Raw genomic sequence first — 19261 nt, 5'->3', positions numbered from 1 at the left:
GCCACTCCAGTATCCCTGCCAAGGAAACTCCATGGACAAAGACAACAGGCATATAAAAGTGAGTTTGAACAAAACGCGGGAGGCAGTGGAAGACGGGAGTGCTTGGTGTGCTCTGGTCCAGGGGGTCACAAAGAGTCGGACATGACTAAACGACTAAACAACAACAACAAATTCCTTGAAACCAGTTTGGAAGCTGAATCTGGTACCAAATGTGGCAACCAGGGTACTAGTAGGGTGCCTCAGCATAACATCAATCTTGAACAATCTCCTGTCTTCTGGGCTCATTTTAAAGTCTTGATTCCTTTGCAACAACCATCCCTCTGAGGTATGTTGTTGTTTCATTGTCATTGAAAACACACCTTTTTGCCTAGGATTTTGGAGAGGAAGGTTTATGAACTTTGTAAATTTGTGTCGAATTGGTTTAATTGTGTGTGTTTTAATTTTGTTGGTTTTAGGTGTATGCCACTCCACTAGGGACCTTCAGGTAAAAGGCAGGTTACATATACAAATCCATATTTCCATAGGACATTGTCCCAACTAGGTTTTCACAGGGGTAACCAGGAGTTTCAGGGATGGTTCACACAGGCATAGTGTCTTCATTCCTCAGATATCAGATGATGACTTGAAAGCATGATGGCATGTCTTCTGCACCTTTGTGGGGAACCATTATGCCCATATAATATTAAAAAAAACAACATATTGGTTTCAATCCAGTTTGAACAGAACATACACCATGCAGAAACTAAGACCACAAGCTTCCAGCTTACCTGGATTACGCCACCCCCCTCTCCATCCTTCTCGGCCAGAAATGATGGTGGCAAATTGATCATCTTCCCTAGCCAATCCAGCATGACTGTCTCCAGCTCTGTGCAAGCTGGGCTTGATGCCTAGAATAGAGAAATGTGGTAAAAAGAAACTACAGGAGTGCGGTAGCTTCTCCTCAATATTTATACAAAGAGTTATAATACAGGAAACCCACAAATATAGCATCCCTGATAGTTGGCCACACAATCTCTGCTTTAAAAGTCTCTCACAAAGAGAAATCCAGCACCTTCCAAGGCAGTCTGTTCCACTGTCAAACAGCTCATGCCCTATCCTCTGGAGCAACAGAAAATGAATCTGCTCCATCATCTATATGACAGTCCTTAAAATGTTTGAAGATGGCTATTATATCACTTCTTAACCATCTTTTCTCCAGGCTAAACTCCTTCAATCTTAATCTGCGTGTTTTAAAATATTTATATATCTCTATATTTAAACAAAAACAAAAACCTGAAGTGGTTCACAACAATAAAACACAATAAAACACTTGGGTCTCCAGGCCATGGATGCGGGAGGCATTGGTAGTGGGTGATAATTAGGAGCACAAATAATTGGGTGTGTGGTTGGCATATGGACTGCAGGGTGAATTGCCTGCCTGGTGCAAAGGTTGCGCACGTCGCCTGTCCCCTAGGTAGCCCAGCAGAGAGGGGTGGAACACACTTACCCATGTAAACCCAATACACCCTATGCCCCCAGAGAGCATGTCAGCCAGAAGAGCTGGGAAGGAGTTGGCCGTTGGGTAGTAGGCAAAGAAGTAGGGGCTGTGCCAGTGCGTCACCTGCCAGAAAAACCAGAAGCAGGCATACATCAGGAAAAGAAGCTGGAGTGAAGAATTGTTTTATTTATTAGATTTCCAAGCCACCCTTCATCCAAGGATCATGGGTGCTTTACAGTTTAAAAACAAATAACAACAAACAGAACAATACCCCCTGAAAAACACGGGCCCTTGATTGTTTAATCAGCCAATAGCCTGGAAGAAGGAGGACCTCAGATGAAGATTACGGAGTCTGGGTTGGTTCAAATCTAAATCTAAATCTAAATCTAAATCTAAATCTAAATCTATCTTATATTGCCTATAAATTTACTACTGACTATTGAGTTTATATGGACTATAGGGTGCTGGGTATCGTAGCTCTGTGAGGAGTAAACTACAGTTTCCATTATCCTTTGGGGGAAGTCATGTGCTACAAATGTATGCTGTGGTAAAGGTAAAGGTAAAGGGACCCACGACCATTAAGTCCGGTTGTGGACGACTCTGGGGTTGTGACGCTCATCTCCAAAAATCCCTCCGCCCAGGTGCTGCAAATACATCCTTTTTTATCTCAGTTTGAAACCAGAAATGCAAAACAAACCCTACAAATTGCTATATGAAGCGCATTTGGTGCTTCTGGGGAGAAGATCTTCAGTCTGATATTTGAATGAAAAGGGCAGTTATTACAAAGAAATCCAGGAAATGTCAAGGGCTTGAGAAATGGAGCTGCTGACCAGGCAGACTGATGCTTTGGATGAGGCAGCAGAAGCTCTTTATCTTGATCAGCCTGTGCAATAATACTTAAGTCAGTGACACATTCTGAAGAGATTAATCAAATGTGACCCTCCTTCAGGCTATTTGCAGGATGAAGCAAAAGAGAACAGTCTGCAAAGAGGCGGATTATGGAGAAAGTCAAAGGGACAGTCACTTTCACACTCATTGGCTCTGACACCAGCTCAGCATAGATGGCATTTTCTATATTGGAGTTGGGGGAGAGAGGCTGGATTTTTGCCCGCTGACCCTCCCGTTCCTTAATTTACCTGCTTTCCATTCACTGAAGATCATATCTAGTAGTGGATGATTTATGGATTTCCCAGGGCACTCTGACATGACTTGCAGTCTCTACGCTGCCTTTTTCTGGTACTGGATCACAAAATTGGAGTATGACAGATTTAATGTGCTGAGGCAATTTCTACAGATATGGAAGAGCCATTCTCATATGGACAAGTCACTACTGATCAGAATTATTGCCTCAAGAACTTTGTTACAGCTATTTATAAATTAATTCATATTGGACTTGTCCACATTTGAACATTATTTGTTAATCCACTTTCCCCCCTTCAAATTAGACTGAAGTAGTCCACACTTACATGTATTTGATGTTTTTTGCCGTTGTTGCATGTGAATGGTTTAATTTATTTTTCCCAACATTCCCCCCTTCTCCCCCTGAATTTTATTACAAAGATGGCCATGTAGCCATTTTCTTAATTTGTCAACAAAACTGGATGTAAGAGGACACCTGTTTGTAGAAACATTAAGAGGCCCACATTTCCCGCATTGATAGCACCATAGTGACTTAGAGATTAGTTGCATTGGATAAAGTCCCGCCGCACAGAATAAAAACATTCTGGATCTTCAAAGCCTTTGGAAACCTTTATATTGTGATTTGTATTCTGCCATGTCTAGGTTCCAGACATTTTTATAGCACAGATATATTTGCAGACCCTGCAAAGTCTTCCATTTTTCTGCTGTGGATAATCTTAGCCATATTACCATTTTTTATTGCAATCTTTGAGTAGGGCTATCCCACATACAGTATATTGAATTTGTAAATAAGGAACTACTTGGGTCTTTCACATTTGTACCAGCAGATAGAAATATTGTACAGGTTCCCTTTTCTGTTTGTCCTTGTCTTCTGATTTCATACTCTCCAAGATTTATCAGATGACAATAGGGATGTCCTATTCTAATAATAATAATAATAATAATAATAATAATAATAATAATAATACACCCACCCATCTGACTGGATTGCCCCAGCCACTCTGGGCGGCTTCCAACATGTATAAAAACATAACAAAACATTAAACATGAAAAAACTTCCCTCAGAGGGCCGTCTTCAGTTGCCTTCTAAAGGTTGTACAGTTACTTATCACCTTGGCTCGGGGTTTGCATATTTCCAAACCCTCCAACTTTTCTCTTATGAAAGTAGGGACTTCCTAATGAAAAGCGGGACATTCTGGGATCAAATCAGAAACCGGGATGGCTTCTGTAAATCTGGGCCTCTTCCTGGAAAATAGGGACACTTGAAGAGTCTGTGATTTGTTGATACCGTTATGCTGATTGAGGACCAACAGGTCATGTGCATGGATAGCAATGCACACACCTTGGGCGTTCTCTTGTTTTTAAATGCCCAGCCCAGGAAGTGTGCAAAAGCACAGAGTCAGGCAATTGTAAATACTCAGCACTCTATTTGCTTGTGTAGTTTTCTGGTTTGGGACATAACTGAGGGAACTATACATATACATATACATATACACATATACAGCTACAGTCGTCCATTCAGGATCATGCCAGATATAGTCATGAGCATAGCTGGAAAGGAAGTTAAAGCATTGGGGAAGTAGTGAATTTGGAAAGCGAAGTAACAGAGAGTGACAACTGATCCACCCACCCAAAACCACCACAGCTAATTGTCTGAGGCTCCAGGTGGAGTGGTTTGTGGCCTGATTTTCCCCAATTTAACAGGTTATCCCTGTGCTGGGATAACTCAAATTTACAGCAGGAAAGCATCGGGACTGCTGTTGTCTGAGGCTAACGACACATGTACTACACAAATTAAATAGGATGCAAACAGCTGTAAACACACAGTAAACCTCCCATGTAGACAAGCCCATTCTTTAAAGCTCATCTGCAGTTAGATCTTACCCCAGGCATAATGATCTTTTCAACATCTTTAAGGATATCTTCAAATCTCTCAGGTTCTTCAGGAGCAGAATCTGGGATGTGAGGCCTCAGGTACCCAGGCTCCACATCAGGATAGACCCGTCTTTTCTCTATCGTCTCCAGGTAATCTGCAATATAGTCCACCATTTCTTTTCCTCTTTTTCGGAACTCTGTGGCATCCATGTCAAGATTTCAGACTCTAAAAGAAACAAATTGGCATTTTTAAAAAATGGACACCTGGAATTGGCCAATTTTCCTCTTAAGTGAAGTCTGATGCATACAAAAATCAGGGTGTCAACTACTGTACTGAAAAATACAACAACAAAAATGATCCCAGGGCAGAGCCTGGAATCAAAAGGAATGGAGTCAGAAATGTGAAAGCTTTTAGGGAAATTTCCAAAGGAAAAACCAGGGAGAGGGGTTGAATTAAAAAAATATTCTGTGTAATATAGTCTCATTCAAAACAACAAGTTGTATACTTTTTAAAGTAATGGGGTTCCCCCCAATAGTATTGCAGTCAATCATACTGCTGTAATAGTTCTTGATCAATATTCTAGTGCTCATGCATTCATTCACTGAGAAGTAAATCCTGCCCTGTTCCAGTTTTACTGCACAAAGTTACATGCAATGCCCCCCCCCCCCGAATACTCCGAAAAAGAATCCTAGAGACAGCTACCTCCTTCACTCAGTTCTGGGGCTTTAAAGAAATGGGTTGCTTGCTATATCTAGATGATACACAGGAAGGTAGCTTAATTACAAATGTGGGTAATTTATGTAGAAATAATCCTCAATTTATTATTATTTTATTTGTTATCCATTATTATATAATAGTGACCCATTATTATATAATAGGTAAAGGTAAGGGGACCCCTGACCATTAGGTCCAGTCGCGGATGACTCCAGGGTTGCGGCGCTCATCTCGCTTTATTGGCCGAGGGAGCCGGCGTACAGCTTCCAGGTCATGTGGCCAGCATGACTAAGCCGCTTCTGGCAAACCAGAGCAGCGCACAGAAATGCCGTTTACCTTCCTGCTAGAGCAGTATCTACTTATCTACTTGCACTTGACGTGCTTTTGAACTGCTAGGTTGGCAGGAGCAGGGACCGAGCAATGGGAGCTCACCCAGTCATGGGGATTCGAACCGCTGACCTTCTGATCGGCAAGCCCTAGGCTCTGTGGTTTAACCCACAGCGCCACCTGCCTCCCAGTTATTATATTATAAAGGTAAAGGTACCCCTGCCGGTACGGGCCAGTCTTGCCAGACTCTAGGGTTGTGCGCTCATCTCACTCTATAGGCTGGGAGCCAGCGCTGTCCGCAGACACTTCCGGGTCACGTGGCCAGCGTGACAAGCTGCATCTGGCGAGCCAGCACAGCACACGGAATGCCATTTACCTTCCCGCTGGTAAGCGGTCCCTATTTATCTACTTGCACCCGGGGGTGCTTTCGAACTGCTAGGTTGGCAGGCACTGGGACCGAACGACGGGAGCGCACCCCGCCGCGGGGATTCAAATCGCCGACCATGCGATCGGCAAGTCCTAGGCGCTGAGGTTTTACCCACAGCGCCACCCGCGTCCCTTATTATATTATAGCTATGCACTATTATCCATTTGTTAAATCAGATATCTCTTTTAGATTGTAAGTGGTTACACACACACACACACACACACACACACACTTTATTTATTCATTTAATAAAAATTATATAATGTTTGATTGGAAAAAGCACACAACTCAAGGCAGTTTACAAAAAGAATTAAACAATAAAAGTATTGGCAAAAAGAATTTAAAAATAACCATTTAAAATATTTAAAAAAATTAAAATCAGCAATAAACTAAAAGCAAAGTGAAACAGAAATCAGCCTTCTACCTATCTGGGTAGGTTTGTCTAAACAATAATGTTTTTAGCTGGCACCATAATATCAAACGGCATGGAGTTCCAAAACATAGGTGCTGCAACACTTAAAAGTTGATTTCTTGTGCACGTAGAATGGGTATAATGTGGCATATGTAATAGCTGAAAAGGGCTATTGCTGCGCTGGAGTTCTCTGGCTTTAAATCTCACCGAATCCTGGAACTGTTCCTGCAGCGAGAGCATTGTGAGTTTTGCAGAGGAAGTGGAGTAAATTGGGGTAAAGCCCTTTGGGCTTTTATGAATTAGTGGTATATAAACAAATGAACTAAACTTTGGGGCATCTGTTGGACTTAAACACCTATGCTCAATCAGCCTGTCTAGATGTGTAAATAAAGCTTGTATCACAAAATACCAATAAGTCTTCAGTGACCTCGTTTCAATGGAACTGGGCTACACATAACAACATGATGTGGAAGAAGGGGCCTTTGCCTGAGACATAAGAAGTCTAAGTGAAACCATCAATTGGGCCAACTATCCCATCTCTGGGGCCAGCTAGAAATGTATTAAAATGCTAGAAGTGTACAAGGTACTGAATAGTCATTTCAGTCTCATCCTTTAGAAAGTTAAGAACAAGACTAACTAGCCAAGTATTCAATGCAATTCAAGATTGCATTGAATGTCTATATAAAAGTTAAAAATCATATTGAAAACAACATGGCTAACACAAATTACACTGAAAGGTCTAATGGGAAAAAACATATCTACTTTTGTTTTAGATGTGTTTAACCATATACAAAGAGAGAAACTGAAATGGAGTAAATATCTTCATTTAGAGTATCAAAATGGTGACATGTGACTGGAAACCCGATTAACATTAATATGAAAGAAAACTTACAAAAGATAGCTCCATTGGTACTTGATTCTCCTAAAATTAAAGCATGCCTATTTTTCCAAAGCATGATAATTCTTGGTGATCTCATCTACTGTCTGGACATCTCATGTACTTTTATTGACATTCTTTGGAAGCAAATTTTGGAAATATTGAAAGATAAGGCAGGTGCTCCTGAAATATAGTGTTACTGGAATATTTAGCTGATTATTTAGCTGATTCTATGGCATGTGTAAATCCTGCATTAGTAGTTTGCTTACTAACAACTGCAAAAATATGAGCGGCTTTTTACTGGAAATAACTGAGACATAATCACATTTAAACAAATGGTAAAAAAAACCAGTCTGGGCTGTATCTGACTGAGCTACTGTAACAGAAGAGAGCCAAAGAACAGACACACTGGGACAGATTTGCTGGGGAATTAATTTCATTTACTATGCACCGAAAGAGTAAATTTCAAGATCAAATACAACTTTATGCATTATTTTCCCCTTTGAAATCAATAACTATACTACATAATTATCTTGTTTGTTTTTAATGATATAATACAATTTAACAAAATCATTTAAAATAACTGGCGGGTTTATGCCCCACATACTAATAAAGTTTGCTGAAACTCCCCCCCCCCATAATTTTTTTTTTTTCAAATATCTTAAACACAATACAGCTTAACAATAGTATTCTCCTTAAAATCTATATCTTATCTGAATTAACTTCCCTCCACCCCTCTTCTGGCTTATAGACATTTATAGACTGTATATATAGTAAACCCGCTTAAGTAAGTTTGCTGAAACTTTGTATTTGTCATTTTCATTTAAATAGGGATGGGTTCTGCTTCAGTTCCTATAGAATGGATCCTTTAAGATCTGTTGCTTATTTCTAAGAATTAAGTGCCTGTTTTAGCCACTTCATTGACTGTCAGTGCAGCTAACCAGTATACATGCTTTAATATAGAGACTGAGTTACATGAACAGTATTTATATTTTGATCCCAAAATATTATGCTGAAGACACGTGTTTGCAATAGCAGTTTCATGTAATGCACATAGGATCAGCACCTTTCAATTCTATTTTGTCATATTATGCAACCACAAAGAGACATGTGCATGCCAGGTGTATAAAAAAACAGTATGACAATTTTCACATGTTAATTAAAAAAAATTAATTGAATGTGTATCTGCACACACATGCATGTGTGCCATTTACTCTCTCTCCTGACTATTTCAGTAAAGTCCTGGGATAGTGTACAATTAAATGGTGCATGAAGGTGCCATTTCTATACTATTTAATCTTAGAAAGTTAGGACTTTTACTTACTGTTGGTGAGATTTTGTCGTCTCTCTCTCTCTCTCTCTCTCTCTCTCTCTTGCCCGTCTGCTTTCTTTGTGACAGTTATAAAGACCAGAGGATGCAGTTGCTAGTTTATATCTACAGTATCCACTTTCCATGAGCCAATCAGAAGATAGTGCTTTGCATTTTAACATTCTGCATGTCACACACCCCTCCCTCTCTGCATCCATTCATTCACAAGCGCTACTTTAAATATCTTTCGAAAACACTGCTAAGTATTCACCCTAAATATATCAAGAAGATTTCATTACTATTGAAGCCACTACAGCAATTTTTATTTACACATCCGTGGCACAATTACTGAAGTAAACATTTGGCACTGACAGAGTTTTGTTACAGTATGTCTAGAATATGCCTCTCTGAGCTTTGTTGGGTACACATCAGTGAAAGTACACACGATTATTGCATGCAGTGAGCTTTAGGAGAGCTGCTTTTAATACATGTGTGTGGAAGAACTGAAAGCAACCAGCCAACAAAGGTCATACAACTCTCAACTCGAAAAGGCATTGTTGAAATACATTGTGGACGTGTTTTCTCTATTATTTATAGGGTTACAAATTTCAGTTAACTTGCTTTATCACTGGCACAGAGGAGGGGGTAGGCTTGGCTGGATTATGCCTGAAATAATCACTTCAAGGTTTACTTAAGGATGCTTATCAAGTACTTTGACCTGCAAGATAGCTAGTGCTGTGAAAATTGTCAGGTGGAGATTAAGAAAAGTATGGAGAGGCAGCATGGTGTAGTGGACAGAGTGATGGGCTGCCAGGATTCTTGGATGTGCAGACATGTGCATAAATTGTGTGGTGTGTATGTGGTAGCAGATCTTGCAGCTTGGGTGAATTAGATTAGAATAATCACTTACAATTTCTGAAGTCTCTGGAGTTCAAAGGCTTTATTCATGCAGGAACTATTTACAGGATGAGCAGAGATGTGTGAGAGAAAATAGCAGATATCTTATCTCAACAAGTTGGGAGAGAGCAACAAAATGGACCAGCTTTTAAGGGTTGAGTTGATTTTGACAGAGAGCTGCAATCAACATCCTTCTTAAATTGTGGTGCCCAGAAGTAGACACAAGACTCCATGTGTGGTCTGACCAAGGCAGAATAGAGTACAGTGGTACCTCGGGTTACATACGCTTCAGGTTACAGACTCCGCTAACCCAGAAATAGTACCTCGGGTTAAGAACTTTGCTTCAGGATGAGAACAGAAATTGTGCCCCGGCGGCAGTGGGAGGCCCCATTAGCTAAAGTGGTGCTTCAGGTTAAGAACAGTTTCAGGTTAAGAACGGACCTCCAGAACGAATTAAGTACTTAACCCGAGGTACCACTGTACTACTATTATTTCTCTTGACCTGAACACTATATTTCTGTTGATGCAGCCTAGAATAGCATTTTTAAAATAAAAAAGATTTGCTGCTACATCACACTGTGGACGCATGTTCAGCTTGTGGTCTACTAATACCCCTAGATCCATTTCACATGGACTACTGGCAAGCCAGGTGTCTCCCATATTATATTTGTGCAGCTGGTTCTTCCTGCCTAAGTGTAGAACCTGACATTTGGCCCTACTGAAATTCAATCTATTAAGGTCATCTTGAATCCCAAGTCTGTCTCCTGCGGCATCAGTTACCCCTCCCAGTTTGGTGTCATATGCAAATTTGATGAGCACCCCTTCAATTCCTTCATCCAAGTTGTTTATAAAGACATTGACCAACAACCCCACTTGTCACTTTTCCCCCAGGATGAGGAGGAGCCATTAGTTGAGCACTCTTTGGGTTTAGTCAGTCAACTAGCTACAAATCCACATAACAGTTACCTCACCCAGCCCACATTTTACCAGCTTCTCTGCAAGAATATCATGGGAAACGCTTTCAAAAGCCTTACTGAAATCAAGATACACAATGTCCACAGCATTCCCCTGATCCACCAAGCTTGTAATCTATATCTATATATCTATCTATGCTGGGTCTTAGTAATGAGCCTCCTTTTCTAAGTGTTCAAAGACCAACTGTTTAATTATCTGTTTGAGGACCTTTCCTGGTATCAACATCAAGATGACCAGTCGTAGTTTTCCCCCTTTTCTTTTTGGGGGGTGTCATTTACCCATGGCCAACCCTCCAAGGGCTGCTTGTTGAAGTGCAACAGTGAGCATGGCCTCTCTTTTTTAAAGGATAAATGTGGAGTCTTAGAGGACCACAGAAAAACATTTCGGCATCACAGCGTTGTAGCAGAGACCTATAGGAACAGTTAGCTTTAAAAAATTACATTTTAATTTTTAAAACTAAATAAAACTTGGAAACATTTTTGGGGGAGGGGCTCAAACTGCAGGCTACAGTGACACCCATAATTATAAAACATTAAAAAATATTGTCAGCTCTAAGCTTCTAGCTGTGATATTTTGTTTAGTGTTCTATGTTTTTTGGAATGCCAAGTGAGTCTATGAAGTATTTTACAGAACAATATAATTTAAAGGCATTATATGTTTTGACAAGACTATAAAGGTTGCTGCTTAGATTATGTAATTTATATTGTGCTATGGTTTGGTCTAAACCACTGAGCCTAGGGCTTGCTGATCAGAAGGTCGGCGGGTCGATTCCCCACAACGGGGTGAGCTCCCATTGCTCGGTCCCTGCTCCTGCCAACCTAGCAGTTCGAAAGCACGTCAAAGTGCAAGTAGATCAATAGGTACCACTCCGGCGGGAAGGTAAATGGCATTTCCGTGCGCTGCTCTGGTTTGCCAGAAGCGGCTTAGTCATGCTGGCCACATGACCCGGAAAAACTCTGCGGACAAATGTTGGCTCCCTTGGCCTATAGAGCGAGGTGAGCACGCAACCCCAGAGTCGTCCGCGACTGGACCTAACAGTCAGGGGTACCTTTACCTTTACTTTATGCTTTGGTATAAATGTATATGTATTCTAATGATTTTGTAGGTATCTCAGTTCAGTCATTTACTGTTTCTCTCAAGCTCCTATATGGCAATGGAAGCATAAGTTTGGGGCATCATTTTGGATGCCATCTTAAACTGTGGGCTTCCAGTTCCATAATCAGTTTGTGAGTGGTGATGCTCAGATTAATCATTGTTAACTTAGTCTGGATAAGTGGCTTTCCCTTATTAATTGTTCTTTTTTTGTAATGAAAATGAGAGCGCACACGCGCGCGCACACACAATTTTAATTTGGAATTGGTGACAGAATTACATTTACTTTCAACAAAGTCATCCCTCTTTTGATGTGATCCCAGTTGATCTAATTTTAGATTACCTGTTAAGGGATAAAACAAAAGAGGAAATTGGGTCCCCTGAGCTAAGCTCATGTATGTATAATAAAGGCAGAAATCCTTTTTCATGTGGTAAAAAGACCAAAAAGAAAATTCAGATTTAACATACTCAACAGTTGCAAAGATCAAAGGATCATAGACTTTTCAGAGTGAATAAACTACAAATAAATTTGAAAGTGCAATGTGCCAGCAAAAGGAGTAGCAAAACCTCAAGGGCAGGACATAGACACAGGGAACCATTTGACATAGTCCCTACTTGCCATGGATCTTGCCTTTTCTCTTTCCTTTAAGGCAGACTGAGCACAGCTCTTAATATTGTGCTTCAGGCTGCAGAGAGCGCAGAGTCCCGCCAAGGGGAGGCGCTTGAGGCAGGGGGCACTTTCCTTCCCCACTAACCAAGACCTGGATAGATTGAAGCTAGAAATGTGTGAGCCCCATTCATTCATTCATTCATATTTTACTGCCCTTCTTCCTAAGATCACAGGATAGTTTAGAGTATAGAAACATAAAATAACAATAACATTAAAAAACACAATGAAACAGTAACTCCAATTCAGTGATTCCGACTGGGGAAATCAGAGTGGGAGGCTCTGGTGTGTGTATAAAATAGCAGTGCAATTAAGGTGAATGCACAGGGAAGTGTATGAGAAGAACTGAAGTAAATGTTAGGAAGGAATGAGCTTAGAACGTGGGCAAATGAATGAGTGGTGAATGAAGGAGAACTTGAAAGGGAGTCTGAATGTTGGGGCTGAGACACATGAGAGTGGAGTCGGGGGGGAGGAGATGGGGGTGGACGTGATTTGGCAGAGCCCATGTTTTTGTACAGGATCACTATTATAGTAGCCGTTTTTGTGTATGCAATAAAGTAACAAATAAGATAAAGAAAAGCTGAAACCACACACACAAAACCCTTGCTTATGATTTCTGTTTGCTAAATTAATTGTATTATACTGCATGCCTCATATTTGGTTATGCTGGGGTGGGATATCCAGATAAATGTTATCTGTGGCGGCGGAAGGAATACAGGGGAATTATTGACTTGCCCGTTCAAAACCTAGCTCAGAGCTGTACAAGTTGCTCAGAGTGGGAAGGTGGGTCAGGGGAGAGCCAGAGGACCTCAGGGCGGGGCAGGTGGGGGGGGATGCTGGCACAACAGGCACCAACTCAGTTCAGATCATTTTGGGCCTGATCTAACCTGATTCAGACCTGGAATCAAAAACAAAATTCAGAAAACCAAATCTTTAGTTCTCCCACTGATTTGCCTCCCCAGAAGTGAGGCAAGTTCACCCTATATATTTTTTTTAAAAAAAATGTGGTACTGTAGTTATATTTTCCCCTTCATGAATCACTGCCTTGCCATGGTGAAGGGGCTTGAATAACTCAGAGAAGCTATGAGCTATGCCGTGCAGGGCCACCCAAGACACGACTAAATGACTAAACAACAAAGTTATATTTTGAAACACAGAGCAGACAGCTAGCCACTTAAGATTCAGGCAAAAAACACATCAGGGGGAAAACAGGATTATAAAAGGAATTTTGACAAGTAAAAATCATGCTGAAAATCCCAGCTGAGTACATGTAATTTCCAACAAGCATGTTAAGGGAAACATTGCTAAATTATTAAATGTTTTTTGTTTGGTTTTTTTACCTTAGCTGTTAGAATTGAAGAAGGGATAGTAGATGGATACCAACATTAAATATACATTTCCTAGAGGAATGAAAGAATACTGAAACCATACTGGATCGTGCCTGGAAAAGAGACGCGAGTGCAGAATAGGAAGGAAGCAAAAACAAATCAAGAATGAAGCATACAACAGAGCAGAAACTGAATTTTGGAAGAAGCATTTCAAATAACAGCCAAAGAGAGAGAAAATATCCCAGATGTGTGATGTACTTTCAAGAGCTGTGCACCAATTCTGGACACATCCCAGCTCCTGCATCACAAGAACATAATATTCCATCTGGGCCAGCATCCCGGTCTCCCAACCAGGTACCTGGTGAAACTGGGGAGTAGAAGATGAGCACAAGAGCAACTCTCCACCTCTCAAGATTTCCAGGGACTGGTCTTCATTGCCGCCTCCAACTGCAGAGGCAGAGAATAGTCATTCTGGCTAGTAGCCATCGATAGGCCTCTCCTCCTCTATGAATTTGTCTAATCCTCTTTTGAGGCCATCCAAGTTGGTGGTCATCACTGCAAGCTCCACTGATTGACTATGCGCTGCATAAAGAAGCATTTTCTTTTGTCTGCCCTAAATCCTAAATTGAGCTGGTTTTGATGAGAACCAATAAAATGAGTCTGAATCCACTTGAAAAGTCTGAGAAATTGGCCAGTTGCCTGCCCTAGACGGAGGTTGCACTCTCCCTGAAGGAGCTTCTGTGGGTGCATCTGGATCCAACTTTCTCGCTTGATGTCCAAGTAGCTTCGGCAGCTAGGAGCACCTTTTATCAGCTTTGGCTGGTACGACAGCAACACCCATTCCTAGACCAGGATAATCTGATGACAGTAATCCAGCCACTGGTAACTTCAAGACTTGAATACACTCCGTGTGGCAATTCCCTTGCACTTGGTAGCATAACAGCAACACACTGCAGCGTAACAGCTGAGAGGAGCGATATCCTGTCAGCATATTACACCATTGTTCAGAGATCTGCAATGACTGCAACTGGTTACCGGACCAATTTCAAGGTGTTGCTATTACTATATAAAGCTCTTCAAAACTTTGGACCAGTCTAACTGAAGGGTCACCTTACCCCCTAAATGCCCACACCACCACTTCAATCTGCAGGACAGGCACTTTCACATTTGCTACATAATGTCTGTTCCACACCTGCAAAGAATTGATCCTTCCATAGTGCAAGGTAATCTTCGATTAAACAGAGAATGAAATTCAGGCACACACGCATGCAGACACACACACACACCACTCTCTCACTGGTTGCCACGAAATGAATAAATAAATAGAGTGGCCTTCCTTCACTCGGGGCTGCTTCCTGAGCGATCAGCCAGTGGCACAGGGCAGGAGGCTTCATCTCCCCATCTCTGCTGCACAGCACACACCGGCTCCCTGGAGGCAGGCAGGCTCAGAACAGGCAGGTCAGCGGCCCTGAGCGATTTCCAGGGTGAGTCTCTCTCTCTGTGTGTCCTCTTGCGCATCCTCCTTTTTAAAGAGGGGTGTCCTCACTCTACACGATTTCACTGACGGTGCAGGGTAACCCCCATGAATGTGGGGAGAAGCCTGTGTAAGGATGCTCAAGAGTGACATGAGTCAACTTATAGGCCATATGCACAATGCTCACTTGCCCTGCATTGCTCAGCCTCTAATAAATGTAGCCATATCTGAATTCTACAGCATTATGGAAGAGAAGCTTCGTTAGCATATTTAAAGGTTGCGGCCTCTAGGACTCTATATGGCAGATTTGCCAAAGTTTCCTTTAATGACAGGCAGTGTCCTTGCAACCACTAAAGAGCTTGTAACAGTCCAGATTTTATCAAGGGGTCAGAGAACACAAAATTTATATAAGGCAATTTCCTAGTTGATCCTTAAGAGACAGTTCTAAATAACTTTCTTGAGAGGTCTAATAAATCTATTGCTCAACAGGTAACAACATATCTGAATGTTCTAGTATCTTTCAGACCTCCTGGCTTGCTACCTGTAATCATAAATAATTGGTGGCTGTGATGTGTACTTTACTACAATCATTCAGCCATTAAATAAACATTTTATTGATTGAACCAGTTGGTTGATAAAGAAAGGTAAATGTAGCAGACATTGTAATGCCACCAAGCTTAGATGTTAACTACCAGTAAGACTGACAGAAATGGCATGTGTCTTTTGAGCTAAGGTTTAATTTAAAGATTATTTGGTCAACAGAAATCTGTATGCTTGTTGCACAAGAATATGCCAATATGCTTCTTCCTGCAACCTCACTTACTTACAAACCAACTTGTGTGATTTTGTGATAGCTTGGGCTATAAGAAATGCCAGGCCTTTGATTCCTTTTTCCCATTCTCTGGGTGAATAAAGCAGGCCATCTTTATTTATAACACTGCCATGTTTGCTTCTGTGTGTTATCATACCCCTGCACAGACAGAGGAACTAGAAGAAATTTACTGTAAACTTACAAGAAGTAGAGACAGTTGTTATTAATCAAAGAACATGTGATTTATTCTTGAAACAATTTTTTAAAAAGCAGGTACCATTTCATTAATTTGACTACCAATGTGATGCAGATAAAAGGTAAAGGTAAAGGACCCCTGGATGGTTAAGTCCAGTCAAAGGCGACTATGGGGTGTGGCACTCATCTCGCTTTCAGGCCGAGGGAGACAGCGTTTGTCCGCAGGCAGCTCTCCGGGTCATGTGCCCAGCCAGTGGTGGAGCTTCATGCTCCAGCACCAGGGGCGGAGAGCAGGCGGGGGCAGGGCTGGCGCACACCCCAGAGGCGGGGGCGCCACCCAAAGGGGCGGAGCCTGCATCCTGGGGGCGGGCCACCTGCAGGCACGGGGCATCCAGCGCAGGCGAGGGGACAGCCGCAATGGAACCCCACTGGGATCGCGCTGCCGGGGGTGGGGCGCTCCTCCTGCCCTCCCTCTTCCTCCGCCAGTGTGGCCAGCATGACTCAGCTGCTTCTGGCGCAATGGGACACTGTGATGGAAGCCAGAGCGCACGGAAACGCCGTTTACCTTCCTGCCACAGCAGTACCTATTTATCTACTTGCACTGGTGTGCTTTTGAACTGCTAGGTGGGCAGGAGCTGGGACAGAACAACGAGAGCTCACCCCGTCGCGGGGATTCAAACCACCAACCTTCCAATCAGCAAGCCCAAGAGGCTTGGTGGTTTTAGACCACAGTGCCACCCGCTCCCCAAAACCAATGTGATGCATATGAATATTGTATCCTTTAGAACTTGTGCATGACTATTACACAAGCTTTCAGTGAAAATCCCATATGTTTGTAACAGCAAGGCACCAAAATGGCAAGAATGTGTATTTAGTTATTTTTCAGCCCACCTTTCCTTCAAGGAGAGCTGTGCGGCATACATGGTTCTTTAAAAACGCACGCTTAAAATGCACCATCATGCTGTGTCTTTATCAGAATACTACAAAAATCAATGCATACCAAAAGGCTCCCACTTTATTCTTAGACTCAGAGAAGTTTAAACAGAAATCAGTAGGCATTATAAATAAATGCTCCAGCGATTTAATGCTCTTAGTTATAGACAAGGCCACCCAAGAGGAACGGAGAATGGAACTAGAGATTGCGAATTGGAGAAGAGTTTAAAGGGACAGGTAGACGATAGTGTTTGGCAAAATAATATCACAGACATTGAGGAAATTTCAAGATAAGGTCAGGAAGTTTAGCCATGATAACTCGGAGTCCAGTGTATACACGTGGTTCAGTCAAGGCATTCAGATTAAGAAAAAAGTGCCATGGGGTGATGATAGCCCGGGTATATCCAATATTGCACTGGGACATTCAGTGTACGTTATACATTTGTTATATACAGAGTTGTATTTGACAAGAAAGCAGGCAGACAAACAGGATTGATCACAAATATATGGATCATTTAATTCAGTATAGTGTTTTCCAAAGATTTGATTTTAAAAAGACAAACATGTTCAGGAAAGCAGCATTTATTAAACACGCTCTGATCATGCAAAACAGTAGCCTTGAAAACATGGTATCAGCTAGTTGATTACAACAGTGCAGAGTTTACACTTTTCAAAAGCCTGGTACAAAGGTTAAGATTCCCACTCCTGTAACACATTCGTTTTTACTTACTTTTTTCTTTCAACTTTCAGGTGTTTTGAATAAAGTAGATAGCACCATGCAGAGTCCTGGAGCCACAAACAAGCCGATTCAAGAAAATAAGATTTTCAGGGGGCAGTAAGACCAAGCTTTTTTACTCTATCAATCTCATCCACAAGGAAGCACACCAATCATTAACCTCTGCCACATGCAGAAACTCCTCCCCCCCAACCACATTCTCCCATTCCCTCAAATCATTTGATCTGCTGTGCCTACAAGAAACTTGGCTTATAGATGCAAATGATATTCAACTGCAAAGTTTTAAAATAGTGGTTCTTCCAGCTTTTAAACACATGTACAAATGGGTATGGCAGGGAAGGTCAGGCCTCCCACCTTTCAAGGGATAAGCAAATAGACATGAAAGATAGCAGGCACCCAACAGATAATGAATATATTCAGGCAGTATTAGCAAATATTCCTAATACTAATCCAGTTAGCTGCTTGAATGTCTGCATGTCTCCTACATCTACAAACCACCATGCTAAGCAGCTCTGGTGTGATTTTGAATTAGCGTTACAATATAGAACATTGAGGAACTATTTCCAAGGCAGACGTACTGCTGTGGGGGCATTTTAATACCCAAATTGATGAAAATAACGTGGAGATGAGTAAAATTGGGGTTTTTAAATCCCCCCTCACTTCACTATCTTAATCTTTCCTTTTTTAAAAAAGAGAAATAGCTCTTTGTGAAGAAAACACCTTTCACCCCAGGTGCAGGACACACGTTGCTTTATCAAGTGTGCCCCTTTTTTTAAAATGCTGAGCATCTTGGCCTAAGAGTAGACCGAGGTCTTCAAGAGCCGAGCACCAGCACATGAAGTGAGGGCAGATGGGGCTGGGCATTTGGAAAAGAGGGGCAGGCAGCTCAACTACTCCTCTGCCCTCCCCCTCTGCGTTTCCTCTACAAACCGCTTCACCCAACAGGAAGGTCCAAGGTGTGAGGGGCAGCCGAAGGAGTCAACAAAGACCAAAAGGCGGAGGGAGAGAATGCAGAGGCCAATGGGCAGATTCGGAGGCTTATGCACCCTCCCCCCCCGGCATGTCATGGGGAACCCCCTGGTGTCTCCAAAATGTGCAAATCCAAGTGAATATTGAAAAAGAGCTGAAGAATTCCAGAACTGATCCTGAGTTTAGTAAAAACAAGGCAACAAGGCCATTTTGCGGGGAGGGAGGGAGAGAGAGACAGAAACCTTTTTCCTCTTGGCTAGCTAACCTGTTTTTTAAAACCAGGAATCCCACCTGAGACGCAGCTAGACCAGGGGTAGGCAACCGAGGGCCCGTGGGCGGGATTCGGCCCAATCACCTTCTCAATCCGGCCCGTGGACGGTCCGGGAATCAGCGTGTTTTTACATGAGTAGAATGAGTCCTTTTATTTAAAATGCATCTCTGGGTTATTTGTGGGGCATAGGAATTCGTTCTTTCTTTTCCAAAATATAGTCCGCCCCCCCCCCCACAAGGTCTGAGGGACAGTGGACCGGCCCCCTGCTGAAAAAGTTTGCTGACCCCTTTCAATGCAGGAATATGCAGTTGTCCAATACAATGGTACCTCAGGATGCAAACGGGATCCATTCTG

General features: G+C 42.1%; 1 protein-coding gene across 2 annotated transcripts in view; it reads right to left on the bottom strand.

Annotated features, from left to right (window-relative positions):
- Nucleotides 1-17777, bottom strand: part of DDC (dopa decarboxylase) — a 48802-nt gene extending 31025 nt beyond the window's left edge. Inside the window, exons 1-4 of one of the 2 annotated variants that reach the window (XM_082195552.1) lie at nt 17662-17777; nt 4502-4718; nt 1487-1600; nt 768-887 (exon numbers count right to left, since the gene is read on the bottom strand). In XM_082195552.1, the coding sequence (XP_082051678.1) occupies nt 768-887; nt 1487-1600; nt 4502-4702 (435 nt within the window). In that variant the 5' untranslated portion in view covers nt 4703-4718; nt 17662-17777. Of the gene's footprint in view, nt 1-767; nt 888-1486; nt 1601-4501; nt 4719-8574; nt 8641-17661 lie in introns of those variants that run through there. The other variant, XM_082195553.1, reaches the window with a different exon arrangement.
- Between the last annotated feature and the right edge of the window lie 1484 nt (nt 17778-19261).

This window comes from Podarcis vaucheri (assembly GCF_965113315.1).
Source record: "Podarcis vaucheri genome assembly, chromosome: 13".
Taxonomy (NCBI): Eukaryota; Metazoa; Chordata; class Lepidosauria; order Squamata; family Lacertidae; genus Podarcis; species Podarcis vaucheri.
The sequence above is the reverse complement of the archived record's forward strand: the minus strand, read 5'-3'. Positions and strand labels throughout refer to the sequence as shown.